Below are 21017 nucleotides of genomic sequence, written 5' to 3'. Positions count from 1 at the left end.
TTTAAAGACATTTTAACAGAAAATATGCCTTTATTTCTCATAATCATAAGATTCCAGGTCTTCTGACTGATCCACATAAAAAAAAAATAAAAATTTAAGAATCCCATTGTCACTGTTTGCAAGCTGCTCAATCTAATTGTTGGTTATATCCAGTTAGATTTTATTTCAGAAATAACCTTAGTGAAGTTAAAAAAAAAAAAAAAAAAAAAAGCAAATGCAAAACTACTGCAACTAGGAAGATTTTTAGAGCCCAATTCTTGAAACAAAGTATTCTAAGATCATTTAAAAGGAAGGTGATATGGTACTTCCTTGTGGTAGCATTTATTATTTGTTTAACTAAAGGTCAGCAAAAATAATAAAAAATCTGTTGTCTCAGTGACCACAAAGGCAGATTTCAGGCCTGGGAATCTACTCTACTTTAGAAGAAATAAATTTATGTCAACAACCAGCACATTTTGCCAAACAGTTCTTCCACTTCTCCCACCTCTCTCTGGGCTGAAGGCTGTAGGCCAAACCCTCTTGCCCCATAGCTCCAGCATGCATATTCCTTGTTTTTTCCTGACACCTTCACACAAATGGTCTTCCACTTCTGGCACCTCTCAGCTTTTTTTTTTTTTTTTTTTTTTTTTTTTTTTTTTTTTTTTTTTTTTTCCTGTAGACACTAAGTGTGGAAAACTCTACTTATTTCTCAATAGCTCTATGACAAACAAGAGAACAGGCTGAAACCTGGAGCCCACCCACCCTGAAAACCTTCCTCCCAGCACCTGCTTCTGATGGAGATTTCTTCACAGCACCATTCCCCACCTATCCCATTCTCACCCCAAAACCAGGGGTATCAGATCTGTAGCAGCCCCTTTGGTACTGCTTTTAATTTTGAGAAATCTTAGCTTTGCCAAACTACTGAGAGCTGAAGAAATGTGTATTTCTCCACTAAGAGCTCCCTCTACTCCTTGTTTATTCGAGGACATTTTCTCCCATAGTGCCTTATCTTTGCCATTGTTTCATGGTCTAATTACTTCCCTTCTGAGAACTTAATTTAATTTATCTCCTTGGAGTCAGGCAGGATCATATCAAATATGTAAACTCAGCTGGGCATGACATTCATACAAACAACAGCTCTGCCTGCACACAATTCCTGCCCTCTCACAAGCAATCCCACTTAGGAAAGGGAAAGAGCATTTGTGAAAGTCACCATTTATTGCCATTATTGCAGCAGTCTTGTACTGTGCAAACTCAAGCTACTGCTCGCCAAAGCATGCTGCAGTTTCCTCTGAGGAAACCAAAATATTTTCAGATGAAGAATAAATAATCAGCTTGGAAAGCCCTGAACAAAAAAGCCTCTGACTGAATTCTAATGGAAGGAAATGGTTTAAACAAGTGTTTGTTTTCTGAAATGTTAAAAGGTTTCTGGTGACGATCTGTACTGATCCATACAGTGCAATATAGCTGAAAATGGCTTTTTTTTTTTCACAACTTCTCTGCTCTTTACATTCTTGTGCTCTTTGCTGGGTGTCTGTCCAGGTTGGTACCTCAAGTGTTGCTACGTTTGGTCCATTCCTGGATGTGTTGCCAGGATGTTGTGGCTGCAGTCAGCGGTAATATTCCACGTTTTGTTAAAACATGGAAGAACAAATCATGGACTTCGAGTGAAATCTTTATTCTCTCTGTCATTAGTATGGACTGTGGAGATCTTGCATGTTGGGATGCTGTCTAATGGTAGCTTTCTCCAGACAGGTTGTTTTCCTATTGGAATGTGAGGAGGAGGGGTTTATGTACACAAAATGAATAACAGAAGTGACTGAAAAGATCCATACAAATAGAAGGAAAACAGCCTTAATCTAGATAACTAGAAGGAAATTTCATTTAATTATATAGCCAACTTTTGACTAAATTGTTTCAGATTAAAAAAAAAAAATTAATGCATAAAGAGCATTTCGGAAATTCTTAAGAGACATTTAATAAATAATTCAGAGTAATTATAATCACAATCTCAAACACACTGAATGGGAGATCTTCTAACTCAACTAGTCAACACATGGAGTGAAAAAGTGAGGTCAAATTGAAGCTGCTGTTATTACTATCCTCACAGAGAAGAGCAGAGAACGCTGTTGCCCAGGGCCTGTATCTCACTCAGCACCACTACTGGCGGCACGGTAAAGGTAGGGGAGGGCAGATTCAGAACACACACAAGTGTTTAGCAATTGCCATCTTATCTAATGGTCTGCCACTGAAAGCAGACTGGCTCCACTTCCATCTCACACTGCAGAAATCAAAACAGCCTATTTGAAAATAAATATGTCATCTTTGAGACCAATTAAATTTTGGATGCTGTGACCAGTGGAAGGATAGAGGATTAGAAGTTTGGCTTCATAATTAAAACTGACTGCAATCTAAATTACAAAGAGATTTTGGCTTGTCTTGATTGCACATCCCTCAAGATAAAACTCTAATGACTGCCTGATCTGGAACTCCCTCTGTACCTCATGTGTGACTGTCAGGGGAGTGTTCCAATCCTGCCTGCAGAGATGGGCTGTTCCAATTTAGGCTGTAGTGTCTCCTGTCTTTACCTTGACAGGAGAGCCCTGTTCAAACCCCAGCTGACATTACAAGTGCTCACCTGCTAAAATATGCATGGGAAAAAGGAAATAATAAAAGCAAAAATCATAAAGCAGAGGCCAACTGATGAGCAAAACACTGTTTTTGCAAATTGGGCAGACACTGATTCCTGAGATGAGTATCTTTCCTAGGAAATATCACACCCAAGGTCTTACTAAATTCAAGGCAAGCAAAGCAGCATGCCAAGTATAAAGACAAGTTGTTACAATTTCAGGACATTTTTCTCATGCCAATGCCAGTTTAACATGTGTCCCACCCTATAAAATTATTTTCTATTGCTTCTTCCTATGTGATACCACCTTTAAAACAGTAATTAGAGGACGTGTTTGTTTAGAGGAACGCAAATTACTGCCTTGCTTCAGGGCCTGCTTAGCATGTCAAGTTATCCTGGAACCAGAATAAAATCATCAGTGGAAAATAAATATTCTGTGTACAGTTTCATACAGAATGTAACACCTCCCTCCAAGGTGCTCATGCATCATTTAGTGCTTAACACATTCCCAAGAAGCAGGGAATAACTCAGACAAGCATCAGCATTTAACCATTTGAGGGCAGGAATCCTACTGCAGTGATGTCTTGAGCAAGGTAGGACCATTTCAAGTTCCCAGGAAGGAAACAAAAAGACTTGGTGTCCCCACCTTGACTCCAGGTGAGCATAATTTGCCTTGCCCATCTGAGTAAAGAGCTCACAAGAAACTGGGCTCAGTGCCTGGTTTCATTCTCATCATGGGTCGATCCAACATCCGTGTGCTGCATCTCACCACAGCATTTCAGCCTGTGCTGGTCCCCTGCTCTCGAGGGCATCCAAGAACAGGTTTTAGTATTAATCAAAGGTATTCATACACTAAGTTAAGCTTATCCTATCCCAAGGAGCAGCTGCCTTTCGACCAGACAGTTATTTCAGCAACTGCAGTCAGTCACAAAAGGTTTGGCAGGTACAAGGAGAAGAGACAAAGGGTATCTCAACAACTCACTCAGCACTCTGGAAGAACTTTCTGCAAGTGAGCAGGGGGACACAGAGTATGTGTTTGGGCAAAGTAATGTTTTTTTTCTATAGGAATTACTATTAAAGGATATTAGTCCAGGGTGGGCGCTCAATCACCACCACAATCCCTAGCAATACCCATGTTGTTGCCACCATCAGATTAGCTAAAAGATCTGTTTCTTCATCGATGCTTTTCTCACAGACATTAGTAAAACGCTTCCACCTCTTCACTGGCAGAGAAGGATTTTTTGTACTTCATTGTTTGCAGTGTTGTAAACACAGTGCCAGGATACCATGGTGAGAGATAGCTATGAACTATGATGCTTAAAGATACTCCTTTGAGGCTAGAAATGCACTCACAAATGGGTTTAGAATATGGTCCATACCACAGTGCCCATCGTTTCACAGAATCATAGAATCATTATGGGAAAGACCTTTAGGATCACCAAATCCAACCATCAGCCACGTTCACCACTAAACCATGTCCTCAAGTGCTATATTTTTATGGTTTTTGAACACTTCCAGGGACAGCTTGCATGTGGCTTTTCTGTTTAGAGCAGACAAATCAGTTGTGCAAGGAACACCGTTAAATCCAACAAAGGCATGCAAAAATACTGCAGTTCTTTGTGGGATAACACAACCAATCCCACTGAAATAATCTGGGTTAGAGAAGAATTGCCAGCCAGAGACTGGGCAAGAAGGTGTTAAGGTAACTGGTGGGCAGAGACAGCTAGGAAATGGCTTAGCCTTTCCTAAGTCAGAAATACCACACGCAGATTACAGAAATCACAGTGTTGTCTCCTGCTGGAGGATGTCTCCTCAGGGCTTTCTTTTCAAGCAGACCGAACCACAGTAAAGGTCATCACCATTTACAGACAAATCTATTTTGCAATACATGGAGCACACCGTGCCTCACACACAAACCTCGCTGCCTCGGATCGACACAAATCCTCATGGGCATCTCCCTGCAGAGCAGGGGACAGGAGGAGCTCAGTCAAGCAGAAGATTTGCCGTCCCTGCATCATGCACATGTGGTAAAACAGACCTGGGTTAGCTGGTGGTACAAACACCTGAGGCCCCACTGTTCTGCAGCCTGAGGGCTCATTCATCCCTGTTCGAATTTGTTTTGACTCAGGCAACAGACACTGGGGAGGTTCAAGCTCTTGTGCAAATCTTTCTTCAGCCATAACCACAGCCTTACTTCTGCCATGAGTCTCAAACTCATATGGATGCACCTCTGACAACATTTGGAAATGGCTTCCTTGAGTGCAAGGATGATCTGGCACATACCTTTTACTTGGCTGTTTATAGCTTTTAGAGCCTACCTGCAAAACTCTTCTGTCTATGAAATACTAAAGGCAAATTTGAACAAGCTCTAAGTTTGCAAGGGGGTTCACAGTTCCCGTTCAAATCCTTGGCATTTGTGATCACTTTCAGATTTTTTTTTCTATTTTAAGTGAGAAGTGCAAAAATATGCAGCAGGAATTAACTGTTTGGGAACATCTTCAGCATCCAAGTTGGAGAAAAGTGCTTTCTTGAATCTTCTCATCTTGCTCCATCCCTTCTCCATTTCTACTTTCTTCTGGATTACTCAATCTCAAAAGCATCCACGCAGCCCTGTGTCATGCTTAAATATATTTTCTGTTTAGAGTGATGTGTGAGTGTTGTGCCTCCAAGGGAAGGGGGGATTACCACAACTGTAATGATCCCAAGCAAGGAGCATTTTGGGTCTGTTACAGGTCAATAACTCCTATTAGCAGAGCTATGGAAAAGCTTCTGGTCCCACCTCAGCAGAGTCGATGCAGCTTCTTTGATCAGCAGTACAATTCCTCACCATTATCGAAAGCAAAAAGGAGAAACTGTGAGGAAAATTGTTTACAAAACAGCAAGACCAACTGCTCACAATGTTCCACTTTATTTTTAATACAAGGAGGAGCAGAGCACTGCAAAGCAGTTTTTAATTCACTGCTTTCTCCCAGCAATACATTTGGCTTTGTACAACAGTGCCAAGTGCTGATATTTATATAACTCAGTAATGGTTATTATTTTTCTTCAAAAATGTTATTTCAGTGTGGCTATGCCATCACCCAACCAACCCTGAAGCACGTGGGGCTTCAGGAGAAGTCTCAGAGAAGAGATGGTCTTTCAAGACCCTCAAATGAAAAGTTTAGTCTGGAATAGGCTCAGAAAATAAATATTTTCTGAGCTTCTTCCTCCACTTTGGAGAAGGGAAACCATGGCCAGGACCAAGCACAAAACCACAGATATCAACACTCTCAGTGGCACTAAATCCCTTAACACCATCTTCTCCCTTGTAGAGTGGCCACAGCCCAGGAACAGGCAAGGACTGGCTGAGACTCCTGTGACAATTAAAAGTTATGTGAGCTCAAGTACTTACTTGAAAAGAAAAGTCAATATATAGGGATTTCCTGAAAAAACATATTCAGTACTAACTCTTTCACAATGGTACTCCTATGGAGGTGCTTTAATACGCCACAGTTGGCTTCTGCATTCTCCTGCTATTCTATTTTGGGTTTTTTTTTTCATTCCTTCACACTTCAGCATGGTGGTTTCCACCCAGGGGCATGCAGACCCTAGGGAATCTGTGGGATTCACAGGGTCTGTAAAGGATAACAAAAAAAAGTAAATCCATCATTCAGGAGTTTCAAATTAAATTGCTGTGGAGGAGCTGGCTCTGCTACTGGAAAAAATTAAGTACCTGCCTATTCAAATGGCTGAAAACCATTATTATAAAGCCATTTCCAGAATATGCTCTTGGGCTTTTGCTCTTTCATTTTCCAAAAAACAAGACACAAATCACCCATAGCAATCAGAGCACTGATTCCTCCACCAAAACCCCTCCTTTTGCCCCATTTCCATATATTTCATGTCCTTGGCTACGTCTTCCTGCTGTGTCTCACCCACACAACATCAGTGTGTGCCTAAAATCTACTCCTCAGTTAACCGAAACTACAAGTGGAATAAATGGATTTAATAAATGAAGACAAAATCTGGATTATCACCAGGAATTATTGCCAAATCAAGCCCTCTTTTCAGGATTATCCCACTCTAAAAATGCTTTTTTTTCTCCTGCCATGCTCTCTGTAACTCACTGTATGCCATAGGAACACTTCCAGTTACAGAGTATGCATGAGGAATGTCCAAAATATTCTCCAAGTACCCAAGGGTGTCTATAAAGGAGAACCCTGCACTCAATTCTGCATAGTAAAAACAGAGATTCCACAAGACAAGGACCTATATAGGCAGAATATTAAAGAAACATGAGATTATTGATATATATATAAAAATATATATAATATATTTAATATACTATTGAGAAATATATTGAGGAATACATCCACAAGCAAATAGAAGTTAAACCCTGACAAGTTCCCAGGCAAATGAGAATAATAGAGTATTTTTTTGGAAGGAGTATATGAGATGCTTTTGCAGTTCTAGGGTAGAAGCAGGAGACTCCCACGAAGCCTGGCTACCTTTCTAACCATGAGTCAAATCCAGTTATTGAGATCTACATAGCATGAACAGATGAAATGAGACAGCCCACTTGCTGCAGTGGGTCAGATCAGGTGAGTAACTTCCTCCTTCCAGAATCAAACACAGAGTTTAAAGGTGCTGAAACACAAAGTGCAGTTCAAAATGAGCCTGAACTTTTGGGCAGTTTGGGTACTGTTTTTTCCTTAAAAAAGGCCTGTTGCTTTTTCACAAGAGAGTCTTAAAGAGGTTTCCAAGATGGTTCAAGGCCCAGATCAGCACTGAGCTGTGTGCTCCCTCTCAGGACTGACATTTCTTGGTTTGTTGTTCAGGACTGGGAGAACTGTGATGGGTTACCTATGACCAGAGAACAGTCATCTCCCACATGGATGCTGTAGGCATATTCATGACACAGGAAATTATATAGCTGACTAATAAAATCCATGAGGTCTTCTAATGTTCTCTAGATAGGGGATTTCAGTGGGATCCAGATCACTGTCCTGTGCAGATACTTTTAAAAATGCCACTCAAGTGTGCTTGAGATACAGATGTGACAATGTCAATACAGGATCACATCTCTAAAACTTGTAAGATTTCCCTGTGTGTAAACTGATGCAAAGCAGAATCCTCTACACTAGCTGGCATCCTCTTTCTGTTATTTACGAAATTCTCCCCAAACCATCCCACTGATAAATTCACCTGTATCAGCTACTCTGGAGTATATACAGCACTAAAATAAAACAAATCTCATTATGTTAAAATAAAACGGTGTAGGTGCTCCAGCTTGAATAGTCATTTAATGCTCAACTATGGGGAAAGAAATACAGTGAAAGACTGCCAGAAACACTGACATCAATCTTCCATTTCAAGAGCAATTCAGAGTGATTCCAAATATAGTTGGTCCTATTAAGAAAACAGCTCTTGGATAAGAGTGCAAACTACGTCATCATAAGAAAGAAAATCAGAAACATATGCTTCTAACAGTAGGAGGAATTTTAAACAAAGTCAGCAATTCAGCATCCTAATAGTAAAATCAGAGAAAATAGGGGAGAAAATCTCTACGTGCCAACCCAATCCTTTCATGGTGAAGTTTGGTGATGAACTCTTCTCTGGTCTTTCAGTTTTTAGAAGGAAAAACAACTTAATGACACCAGCAGGAGCAAGACACAGACCATGTTCCTCTCCTCCTCCCACAGGAGCAACCCTTTGGATTTCCTTGTTCCATGGCTACATGGAAGGAGGAGAGAAGACATGCCCAGTCCCTGGCAGATTCTCTCTCTGCAGGCTGAAGTTTGGCCTCAGCCACAGCAGCTGAAATCAGCAGCAGCACCACAGAACAGCAACTGTTCCCAGTCCTGATCCAGAGATTGCACAGAGCTCTCAGTGGGAAATCAGGATCCTGTGTGGGCTCAGCCAGGCCTCAGTAAGGAGGACATGAAAAGGAGCCACCACCTTTGGAACAGGAGATCCCCACATGGCTGTGCCCCTTTTCTTGGCTGTATCAGTCTGGAAGGCACTGAGGAAGAGGGAAGGAGGCTGTGCAGCAGCTCTGCTGTGTGTAAAGCCCTGAGTCCACACTGCACAGCCAAACAAGACAAAGCCCTGCAACCCACACGGGTGACCTCAGCTTCAGCTTTCTTTCCCCTTTTGCTTTGGGCCAAGATTCTCAAGGGAGCCTCGAGGAGTCATGTAACCAAGTTCAACGACTTTGAATTTTCCTATTGACCAGAATAGCATTAGATCATATTACCCATGTCTATTTGTTAATGACGAGTGTTCATTTATCCATGCTGGTGCTACATGGCTGGGACTTGTGTGTTGGAGACCATAAATGGCAAGGATGATTCCTTCAAGACATAAACACTGTGGGACACTCAGGAGTTTCACTCAACAGCAATTTTCTCAGGAACACACAAAAAACACAGAAGGAAAAGTTTCAAAGGTCACAAAAATTTTCAGCTTCCCTCCCATCAACCCTCTTGTAGTAAATATAAATCAGACAGCCATTACTATTACTGTAACATAGAAAGGGGAGAACTGGCATTTCTATATATACCAATAAAAGTTGCATCTTTTTGGATCATGTCATATCCATGTATTTGTTGTGGTTTGCATAAGAGAGCATATATAAAACAATGAAAAAGTCCTTTCCTCTTTGCTTTCAGGTAGAAATCCCCCATTATCCTCTTTAAGAGCACAGCTGTGAAGAGCCACTGTTTTCTTTTCTAATTATCAAGTTCACAGCAGACATAGGAGTGACCAGATTGCTTTGGTCTGGAGAGAGGCTTCTTGACAAAATGTAGTATGCCAAATGCTGCTGCTGCATGGGAATTCCTCTGCTTTTGGTGGAGGAGAAAAAAAAAATTAAACAGCTGAGAAACAACCCCACACCAATGAGGACTTTTCAAACCAGTATTTCAGCACAAGTTAACTATTGCACTCAGAGCCCAGTCCACCAAGGCCTGAATCCATTCCAGGGCCTTGCAGGGAATGGCTGCTTAGCTGTAAAAATATGTACGTGTAAGTCGAAAAAGGTCACAGTTTAATCCCTGGTGCATCAGCCAAGACAGGAGTATCACAAAGGTATGAAGATATTTGAAGCAGGTTGTTGTTTTATTTGGTGGGAACCAAACAGATTATATATAGAAATTTGGACTAATCTCAGAAGGTGACACTGGTGATGTGCAGAAATATATCTGGCACAGTTCACTGCTATTTATTTGTCAGTTGGTTGTTTTGGTACCATATAGACCTGTAGTACATATTGGATTATTTGCAAAAGCTTCCTACAAATATCCCTTCTCAAAGTTATAGAACAAACTTTCAAAAAAAAAAAAAAATCTGGTATTTATATGTTTAGGTGATTTCAAAGAAGAACCTATAAACCCTAAGAAGGTTTGAATTCAGCTATGTCTGCTGTCCTGGACAAAAAGATGAAGGGGTAAGTCAAAGAGGCAAAAGGATTCCTGTTTAATGTAATGCTCCACAATTTTCATTTGATGAAATAGTTGGCAGAGTAAAAGCTGGCTGTCACCTATCCTTAGGGAAATTATTTCATAGTCCACTTACTGATATAAATTGTCAGTATTAAAACTAATCCAAAGGTTTCTGCACTTAGAGAGATTTAAGACCTGGGCAATATAGCCAGGTGCCTTTGATAGCCAGAGATGTAGAAACATGGATGCAGGCAAGGAAAATGTTAGGCTTTATTTGAAAACTGATTTGACTAATAGGCTTAAAGTCCTATTGTTGCAGAAGCACAACCCCTTACTAGGGACACTCTTAATTCACGATAAAAAAAATTTATTCTGATTAAGCCAATGCCTTATGACCATAAAACACAGTTTTAAAAAATAGAATTTCTACTTTTAAAAATATAACCAATATTTAATTTCGAATAAAATTATCATCAGCATTTCCTTGGTCAAACTCATCACCAGGGCAGCCCCCAGACTAAATGAGTGGTTTACATGTCTGCCTTTGTTAAAAGATAAATTCTGTACATATAGTTTGTTTTTTTTTTTACTTTTTTTCCCTTTAAAAACTCTTACTAAACACAAACAAAGCATTGCATGAGTAAGCATTGCAAGAAAAACATCATTATGTATCACAGTTGACAGTTGCAGACTTAGTTGGTCAAATAGCAATTAATTTATGCAGCTGTCAGTTCAGGATATTTTGGATATATTCCAAACACAGAGGTTGCTGTCAGATTTAACCTGATGCAGCAGAACGTGGGACAGAGTACAAATATTTCCTCATTTTATTATAGTCAGAACCAGCCCCCTTCTGCCAAACTCTGGTTTAAGGCACCTAGAACTGTTACCCTAATGAGACACAAAATTTAATCGTGATTCATCTTCAATAAATGAAAACAGGAGGTGTAAGTTGCCAACAGAGTTGTTTTAAATTCACACTGGAGTCTCAGAAAAATCTGCCCACTGATTAAATTTCTATCTAATTTCATATAACGAAGGCAAAAAATACAGCAATTTTTGTTTACAAAGCATTTTGATATGCAACTTAGAGCAACTGGTTTGGACAAGGAGTACTCAAGAAAACTGTCATTTCTGATAAGATTTCTGTTTCTACCTTCTTGAACTGACACTTTTGGAAGACTTGTTTATCCTCCCTGTACATTCTGATCCACCTAGAAATGCATATTTGATTATTTCAATGGCAAGTGAGGTTTGAGCTTAGATGCAGCTGTGTACCTGGAGGATGCTTCCAGCTGGTCAGATGATTCTTACCTTGCATTTACTTGTTCTTTTTATGCAGTGCTTCACAAATTACAACTCTGCTTCACCAGTCCAATAGTCCCGTGTTTTATGAGTTACTGATGTGGATTTTAATAGAATGAAAATAAGATAAAGGATTATCCACCGAGTTGCTTGGACTATGCATCTAAAACTTACCCATCACCAAAATATGGTCACCCTGAGTTAGAAACTAACTGGGTCCCCACCAGCACATCACAACTGCTTATTACAAAACACTGAATTCTTCTAGTTCATGTTGCAAGAAAAATGTAGAGAATAGAGGCAAAATGCAATAGGTTGAGAATATTTAAACAAGGACATCTTCACTTCCCTAATGTCATGAGACATTTAAACAACTTTTCTGCTTCTTCCAAATAAAGAAATTACTTCCATGGGAAAAAAAACCCAAAACCCTTATTTTTGGACAAAACATTCCAGATTACCTATAAAGAATCTTGGGAGAAAAAAGAGAAGAGGAAGTATTTTGCCTAATGAAACCACCTAGGAGTACACTGAGTGCTTCCTTAGCTGCTTTTATGCACCAAGACACCCTTGAAGTTTTGAACTGCAAGCACTGGAGAAAATGCTGTCCCTACTACCAAAACCATGTGCTTGCAAATGAGGTAACTCTAAGGTTTAAACATGTGGGTGTAACAGACCTTATGAATCCAGATTTAAAGCTGTCATTTATCAAACTTTCAGATCTTATTCAAAAAGTTTTATGCATCTCAACAAGTCTTTCTTTTAAGCAACAGACAAGGCAATATAATCAGATACTTGTACCACTGAAACACAATCATAGGCATCTTCCTGAGATATATACTGTAAAATAGGTCACATATTCTCATTCTTCAACTAGGAGCACTCAGAGGACCCTGGCTTTGTTATTCCACCTGTGCAAGGGAAGTGGTCACAGCACCGATCCTGACAAATTTCTGGGAGCATTTAGACAATGCTCTCAAGCACGTGTTGTGGCTCTTGGGGTGTCCTGCACAGAGCCAGGAGCTGGGCTCAATGATCCTTGTGGTTCCCTTCCAAGTCAGCATATTCTGTGATTCTGTGTGGTACAGAAGCAGGCACCACCTGAGGCTGACATTCTAAACTCAAACTCATTCTGTTCATTTGGACCCTTCTTAAAACTCCTTCAGAAATCAACTGTTACTTCCTTAAAATATTTTAGGAATAATTCAGTTCTAATAACTCAGTTGGAGTACTGAGTGACAATGTGTTTCCATGTCCTCCTTCTAACATGGATATGCCATTTTTTGAGACGAGTCAAGGTATGGAATGACCTTGGATAACAATAGTTATGCCAGGGAGATCTGGTAAAACACCACCACCACCACCCAGGAGAGAGAACATCTGTGTCACCATCCAGCAATTACAGTGAAATGACTTATCATGCTGTAATCTCCTTGGAGGCACACAGCTGTCTGGGTGTGCAGGGTGTGAAGTCAGGCTGAGACACAGAAATGCCACACACCATCCCTGAAGCCTGACCCAGCACACTGCACATGAATGGAACTGTGCAAGACCAGAGGAGATACAAAGAATTCTGTGATTACCACTTCAGAGGGGATTTTTCTATTTAATTTAATGTATTTTAAGGATTTTTTAAGATGTCTTGATCTGTTTCTCAATATCTGCTTACATCTAATCTAGCATGAAATGCAATCCAGGCAGTTCTGGCTGCAAGTCTTCCCCTGCAAAGTTTCCAGCATCTTAGTGATGAAGAATGGTGTCAGCTTTGTTTCAGGTTTCACTTTTTTTTTTTTTTTCCACTGGGATGAATTCTTTGCAGCAAAACTATTTGCCTAACACCGAGCCAGCTGTGAGTGCCAAGGCAAAGTTGCCTTGTGCCATACCCACATTTAGAGGGTCAGATTCCATTTCACCTGAAACCGGAGAAGGGCAATTCATCCAGTCTGCATCTCCTCGATCCAGGAGATGATCTCATGGTTTAGGCTGATGTCAGCCTCCAGGCATGCCCAACTGTCCCCCTACCCCGAGTTCTGGAGGTCCTGGCCCCTTGCCATGCCTGCCTGCCTCCCTAGCAGGGATTTCTGCAGCAGTGCACAGCTGTAAGGGAGGCTCCACGGGCAGGCACCACGGGTCCCTGCAGGCATCCAGATCAGCCCAAAAGATCTATGGGGGGAATGATGAAGCAAATCCATGCCTGATGCCAACAAATATATTCTTGGAAGGGCCTTACCCTGACACCACTGACATCAGCATCACTAATGGTACCGCTGGGTATCCCACCCTAGCTGGTGGCTGTGTGTCTGAACACCCTGAACTATCCCTGGGGATGCAGGGCCCCACTGAGCAGCAGGTTTTTGGGATGTCCTGGATTTGTTGGCAGGGCTTGGAGCATGGCAGCACAGGGAGAGCAGAGTCAGCCTTCTGTCACCCCAGAGCAACTGCAGTGGCATGAGCAAGCCAGGTTTTAACAAGTAAATCTACATAAAAGCTTTCTCAGAGAGTGATTACTTAATATAACAACCAGCTGTCTCTTCAATTCTTGCTGAGGCAGCCGATCCTCTCACCATTATTCACCGAGGAGGAAAAAACAGGGGAAAAAAAAAAAAAAAGCAGCAAGCCTGTTTTGTCTATGGAATAAGCAAAGCACCAGAGAAATTATGATACCTGACAGACAGAGATGTCAAGTGGGTTTTTTTTTTGTTGTTTTTTCATTTCCTAACCATCTATCCATTTCTTGATAGAAAAAAAAGAGCTCTTACTACTGGGGTGCAAAGAAGTAATTGGTCATTAACCCCTTAAAGGTCAATCCCACAGCTTTTTTTACATCAACTACACAATTTAATTACTATCACTTTTATGTTGGCACTTATCCACACAGGATATGAATGTCTCCTCTTTAGTTCAGCTGGCCTGTACTCTGCTGTGCAGCCTTGGACAGAAAAACAATTAACATAGGAGAACATCATTGGGCACCAGGAGAGCCTCCAGACTGGGAAAGTGGACTTGGGACCACACAGGCCTGCAAGGGCTGTAATTTTTGACCTGAACAGAATCATGGCTTGAATAGATTGGTTTGTCCCCCAGAGTCAATCAGGAACATTCATCTGAATTAATTAAATGCCTGAATTTATGTTAGGGCACATTAAACTTCTGCATGGCCAATTTTATTCAGAATTAATGTAGCCTTTGATTCCAAGTTAAATTGCACAGAAGAGTTTAATAAGAGGTAACTAATGGGTTTCAAAACTAAATTTGGATTTGTCTTCCTGGAGACCATCGAGTCAGCCCTGGAGGGCTGGGGCATAGCAGAGATAAGAATCTAGGACAGAGAGCTTTTACAAGGAGTTTGTCATTGGGCTGCTGAAAAAGAGCAAAGAGGTACAATTTTTTAATTACCTCTGCAGCCTTCATGTAAATCTTGAGAAGGGATGATTCTTCCACACTTGTTATGTTCAATATGAGGAACAGCACTGCCTCCTGGCATGGAGCAAGGAGCTCCTTTGACCATCATCTGGTTTATGGGAGAGCAGGAGCTCCCACAATTCTACCCACATTAGGAAAACTTTTCACTGCTGTTTTTTGTTTCGTTTTACTTTGGGTATAGCCCTGACCTCCCAGGCTTTGCAGGAGAACATCTCCTCTCTCCTCTCCTTGCTCTTTATCCCAGCAGCAGCTCCTGTTTGTAGGTGCAGGCACATAAGGAGTGAGGCAGTGCCTGGGCATGAATCACTGCCTGAGCATCCTGTCTCCTGAGGAAACAGGGATGGAAAGCACTGGCAGAAGTTTAGCTGACCTGCTGGGAACAGTTCACTCTGTTTAACAGGAAAAAAAGCCTCAGACCTTGGTAAGGCATGGATTTAATTTGTAATAAGGAATTTAATGATGCCTCTTCCACTAGGATCCTCCTAGGATCTAGGATAGTAAAGAGGTGGGGGAGAAGGTAAGAGATACCTAAATAGCTTAGAAATTATTTTTAAAATCTCTGTTCAGCAGAAACTAGCTAAAGCAGAGTATGATTTGCTAGCTAGACAGAATTGCTTAACAAGACACATGTGCACATTACTGCCATTAAGCAATCAAAATACCTGGGTGCAGGGCTACACACAGTTTATTGTTCCTCTCCTTGCTTTGCTCTTACTCAGCACTGAGACTGTACAATTGGGCAGGTAGTACCCAGGCAGCAGAGAACTTCTTGTGATAAATAGTGGTGTAGCCAAAGGGGAAAAAACCCAAAATCAGCCCCACAAGCAAATCAGGCATGTTTTTATCTTTCTGACCTATAAGCTTTTTATTTTTTCCTCTTTAACTAGAACCTCAGACTGCTGCTTCTCTGCAGTCCAACTCCTCACACTCTGCACTGCCTTCAAGAACCTGTCTAGCAGAGGATTCCTCTTTCAGCATGTTCACACCTGCACAATTACCATAAGTGGAAGAAATTTCCTCTATTCTACAGCAAACAATGGAAAGGATTGCATTTCTCTTTCTGCTCAAAACCAGAACACATTTCTCTTTCTGCTCAAAACCATAACCTGCTTTCAGAGCAGGTTATGAAACTCCCCACACATCAGTTCAGAGAAAGGCTGTGTCACACAGAGGGGACTGTGTGCTGTTGTACCCCACAGCCAGTTAATGCAGCTGTGACAGTCCAGTTCCAGAGAACCCATTTTCTTCCTCAAACACATTCTAAGCCATTCTAAGCATGTCTTCCACATGTCTTAATGTCTTAATTTAAGATAAAAAGAAAACTCCCCTCTTGATGTGGTACCAAACACAGTGGGATTCTCACCCTCCTCTGAAACATCCAAGCAAGGGGAGCTCAGCCTCCTCACCAACTTCACTGAACTAATTGCTGTCTGAAATTAAGCACATGCTTAAATGCTTTGTCAGGCCCAGGCTCTGGATTAACTGCAGACTCAGTCTCTCCCAGCACATCACTCAACAGTGAGCTCCTTCCCACTCCGTCCCCACCCATCCGAGTCTTCGGGGAACGTTGCCATGGATTTCCACGGGACACAAGAGTCCATATTGGAAGAACCCTGTTAAGGTTGCTAGGCGTAAATATTGACTTAACGGCTCTTCCGCCTTTTTTCTTTTTTAAGAACAGATTTGTTGGCCACGGCTGGAAAAATAGAATTATGGAGTATGCATGATTCACTCTGGCACTCACACAAACATGCAGATCAGTTGGCTGGCAGCTCGGCTCCTCTGTTCGCAGAACATCGCTCCTAAAATGTGTCATTTTGTTTTGGCAGCCAGAGCGTCCAAGCCCACAGACAGAGATAAAATCTCCTACCTTCCATGTACTTCACATGGGAGTCACTGACCTTATGCTGCACAGAATATTGGATTAATACTCCCAACAGCTTTTTAGTCCAGACACACAGAAGGACTGACAGAAGTTTTGGTTCCACACTAAGAGCCCAGCCCAGAAACCTCCCCTCTCACACCCTCTCTGCCAACACAAGAGAGGGCTGGAAAGCAACTGCAGGTAAAACTGTTTATTCAAAAGTCTTTTCAATAAGGGCTGCTTCACAACCAATAATTCCTGTGGCAGAAGGAAAGTAGCAGAGGTTAGAGAAGACCCAAAGCTTTTGGTCACTGGATTTCATCACCTGTACTCCATGCTCAGACTTTTAATCCCGACTGCAAAAAATGCTCCTCTAAACATTACTTCGACACACAGCACCGTTCAAACTCTTTCCCACATTTATTTTGCCAGATATGAATGATTTGGCAGGACTGGCATGGGAATGAACCTTCACCAGAGATGCCTGAGAGTACAAAGTATATGGGACACTGTGGGCATTGATCCTGGACGTGCCAGCACAATCTCTGACTGTTCTAAGCACCACATACAAGGTCATGAGCAGCTCACCTGAGAGCAGCCAGACTGCAGGGAGTATATTCAGGATTTCCTACCAGACCTCAATTTGATATACAATTGAGGGAAATCAAGAAGAGTTGTTACATTTCACAACATTTGGCAGAAGTCTGCCAGAAAGCACAGAGCTTGTCAGGAGGAAAATAAAAATCTAATGATTGAGGATAGGAGGAGAAAGTCCAGTGTAGGACAAGAGAAGCTTCTCTGAAGCATCTCAATGAGTTTGCCTGCATTTTAGCCAGGCAGGGTGTCTTTTATCCCATCAGAGTTTAAGCATCCTCAAAAGATACAATGCAAAACCAGAGAGGGAGACTAGGATCAACACCTGTGCATATTTATATTTGCTTTGCATGTACATTTGCATATTTCTATTTGCTTTGCATCCATCCTCTGTGTCTCTACACCTTCCCCTGAGAGAACAGGGACCAACTGGTCCTGCAAGGCATCCTCTGTGCACATCCTCCAGATGAGGCAGTTCAGTGCATAGTACATTTAAGGCTGTGGCACCTCACAGCTCTGCAGGGAAGCCCGGGGCTCTGGGGTCCCACCCATTCATTAGACAACACAAGAGCTAACCATGCCCACTCAGTGTTAAGCTGCAAGAAACAAAAGCAAGGAAACTTAGATGGAGCTTAGCAACAGCTGCTCAGGATCCATTCAACTGCACTCAAATCTATTTTTACTGACAGCTTTTGAAGCAGAGAATTCATTAAACAGAGGAACAGGTTGATATCCATTCTCCTCAACTGTAGGCAGAATTTAGTTTGTTGTTTTCTAATTGTTTCCTTGGTGGCACATACAAATTCAGCACTGCATCTGCAAGCAAGGATGTCTATTTTCAGAATAAAGACAATGACAGGCAAAGTTTGTATTAGCAACAGCTAAGTAGAAGACACCAGGGGATAAAAAAGGGACATTCTCTTTTAAGGTCCTAACATGCATAGGACAAGAGACTGAGTAGATCTAATTGCATGAAATTAAGGAATTTTCTGCCCACTCATTCTCCTGCCCTTGCAGCTGGAAAAGCACAGCCTGGGTCCTGCCTCCTGGTTTCTCAGGAAGTTGTTTGCAGGGAACAGAAATGTTTCACAATGCAAAAGCAAGAAATAACCTAAGTGATTTCTCTGCTCTACCAGCTCAGGATCAAGGCTGATGCAAGTCAGTTCTTGCTGCATGTGGATATTGCCCCTCTTACATCCCACATGAGTACCAGGGGACAAAAACTCAACAACACAAAGACTTCCAAGCTGTGATTATTGGCCATTATTGCCTGGTTACAGACATGGCAATGACTGAGTCTTGTGACAGGTTCTCAATAAGACCACACAGCATGACAACATGCTGCATTTGTCACTGGGTTTACATTGTACTAACCCAAGGTGGGCTTGGCAATAGGAAGGCACTGCTACAAATAGTTGTAGCTGTTTGGAGCCCCATTTATGTCTCTCCACTGAAAAGGATCCCCTCTGCCTGCTGAGATGTCTGAATTTGCCCTTGAACCAGCTCCTCTGACTTAGGCTGGCTGAGCTCTTCATCCAGTTAGTTTTTAGGATCTGTTTGTCACATGGTGCCCAGATGATCAGCCATCACCTCTGACATTACCAAGCAATGGGGAAGAAGTCCCACTTGGGACAGAAGTGTAGCAGATATGAGTGTCCCAGTCCAGTGCAAAGTAGTTCTGTACAACTGTGCTACCTTTAACTCAATGAGAAGATACTTTTAGAAGTTTAAAACGTACTAGAGGAACCAATCCTAAAGTAACCAACCTCTTTCTACTTCCCAGAATGAAAGTCAAGGGTGATAAGTTCAGATCCAAATGTCTCAAGTCAGATGAGATGAATCTCACCTTCAGGGCATAAGATGAAGAAGAGGAAAGGATCGAGCCTCTAATAACTACAATGAATTCATAGCAATTGTGAAATTCCTTTTTCTTACCCATGTATTCCAGTCAAAGTAAGGAAAAAAATACATCTCCCTTCCAGAAGTACAGAGGTACCACTCATCTTTATGGCACAGGTTAACATCATCTCCTATGACAATCCATGGCACATGATCATTTTAGAGCAATTAGTAAAGAGACTGTTTCAAGCCCTTAAAAATTATAACCTCAAATCCTGTGACACAACTGCTGACATGCTTAGTGGATAAAGTCTCTTTATGGCATTGTAGACTTACTCTAGCCTCACTCCTTTCCCATTTTGCAGTGAATATGAAAGAGCATTTCTCAAAACATTTTCAGCACCATTTAAATGTGCATGATCTTGTCTGCCTGTGATGGGCTGAGCAACTTTTCAGTCACATTTGTCAATCACTGTTCCTCAAATGCAAGAGTCTAACAAGCAAAGAAGCAGAAATGAAGGTCTGGTACTCACTTTCTCAGCACTGCGATTTCATTCTCTATGCTGCTTTCCTTTCCCTTCAGTGCCTTCTTGGGAATGCATTTGACTGCAAAGAGTTTTCCACTCGCTCTCTCTTCAGCCAAAACAACTTCAGAGAATGCACCCCTGAAAGAAGAGAAGAAAAGCCCTGGTTTAAAGTGGTAATTTATCTTTGAAACCTGTAAACTGAAACACAACCACTGAACGTAGTTCTTCTGGTGTCCTTTGGAAGCTGCTCTCGTTAAACACAGAAATGACATTACAAACATCTTTCTTTGCCTTTACAAACATATGGAGCCATTCACACTCAGGCAGTACATTAAAGGCTTACCAGACACAATCATTTTAATAAAGAACAACAATCCAGCAGAGATATGAGTAAAGCTTCAAAATGAGAAAGTACCATTTCTGTACACAGGGTCATGGACCATAGTCTGGCTACTGACTTGGTGGATGATGTACTTTTCCCCTTTCTGAGATTTTTGGAGGTTTAATTCACAAAGCAGCCCAGTGTCCCCAGGACTAAGTGACACACCAGTGTCAGGAGTGCTCCTGGTTCCTCAGTCACCACAAGAGGTCAGGGCCCCCACTCTGGTCCCCGCTGGGCTGCCCAGAGCTTCTCCTCACCATTGGATCAACCCTGACTCAGGCTGCATCACAATTTCTCTATGCATACAGAGTTACTCCACAGCACAAACTGATGTGTGTAACCACTAAAGACAAAGAATTGGATTAAATCACAAATCTAAACGTTGGCCTTAGTAGCAGCCTCCCTATGGTTACCCCAAGAGGGTTACACAAATAAAGAAACATCATCACAGCAGCCAGTCACTAATTGCCAAGAATGGGCAGTGCCTCTCCTTCATTGGGTTATTTCATAACAGTGTATTATTTCTTGCACTGTCATTGCTTCCTTCCAAGCCTCTGAACCTAACAAAGAATAGGCCAGGAAAACATCACAGTCAGTGTTATGGACACATTTTTTCAGTTCCCAGATTTTTTGAGCATTTGAGCATCATTCAGACTTTGCTGCTCTGGACAGATTTTGCAGTGGTACATTAGGACCATCCTTATATTCTGGAACTTGTTACTGGTTTAGCAGCAGGGTACTGGGCCAGAGAGAGCATTGCCTGATAAGGAACAGTAAAACCTTTTTCCTATTCACTAAAACCTCCTCCTGAAGCATTCACTTTGTCCAAGAGAGATCAGATCCAAGGACTTGTCTAACCCAATGACAGCTGAAGGATCAGATTGAGCAACCTGGTCTAGCAGGAGTCCCCTGCCCATGGCAGGGGATTGGAACTATATGATCCTGAAAGTTCCTGCCAACCCAAACCATTCTTTGATTCTACGATCCACCAGCTGAAGGTTTGTGTTTTATTTATAAGAAATAAAAGCAGTGTTTCCTTTATTATTTCCCCTCA

The 21017-nt window shown here is 41.6% G+C and overlaps 1 protein-coding gene across 3 annotated transcripts in view; it reads right to left on the bottom strand.

Annotated features, from left to right (window-relative positions):
* Positions 1-21017, bottom strand: part of CAMK1D (calcium/calmodulin dependent protein kinase ID) — a 205678-nt gene that overhangs the window by 98168 nt on the left and 86493 nt on the right. For all 3 annotated transcript variants that reach the window (XM_012568832.5, XM_012568833.5, XM_002192005.7), the window contains exon 2: positions 19588-19719. In XM_012568832.5, coding sequence (XP_012424286.4) covers positions 19588-19719 — 132 coding nt within the window. The remainder of the gene's footprint in view (positions 1-19587; positions 19720-21017) is intronic.

This window comes from Taeniopygia guttata, chromosome 1A (genome assembly GCF_048771995.1).
Source record: "Taeniopygia guttata chromosome 1A, bTaeGut7.mat, whole genome shotgun sequence".
Classification (NCBI taxonomy): Eukaryota; Metazoa; Chordata; class Aves; order Passeriformes; family Estrildidae; genus Taeniopygia; species Taeniopygia guttata.
The sequence above is the reverse complement of the archived record's forward strand: the minus strand, read 5'-3'. Positions and strand labels throughout refer to the sequence as shown.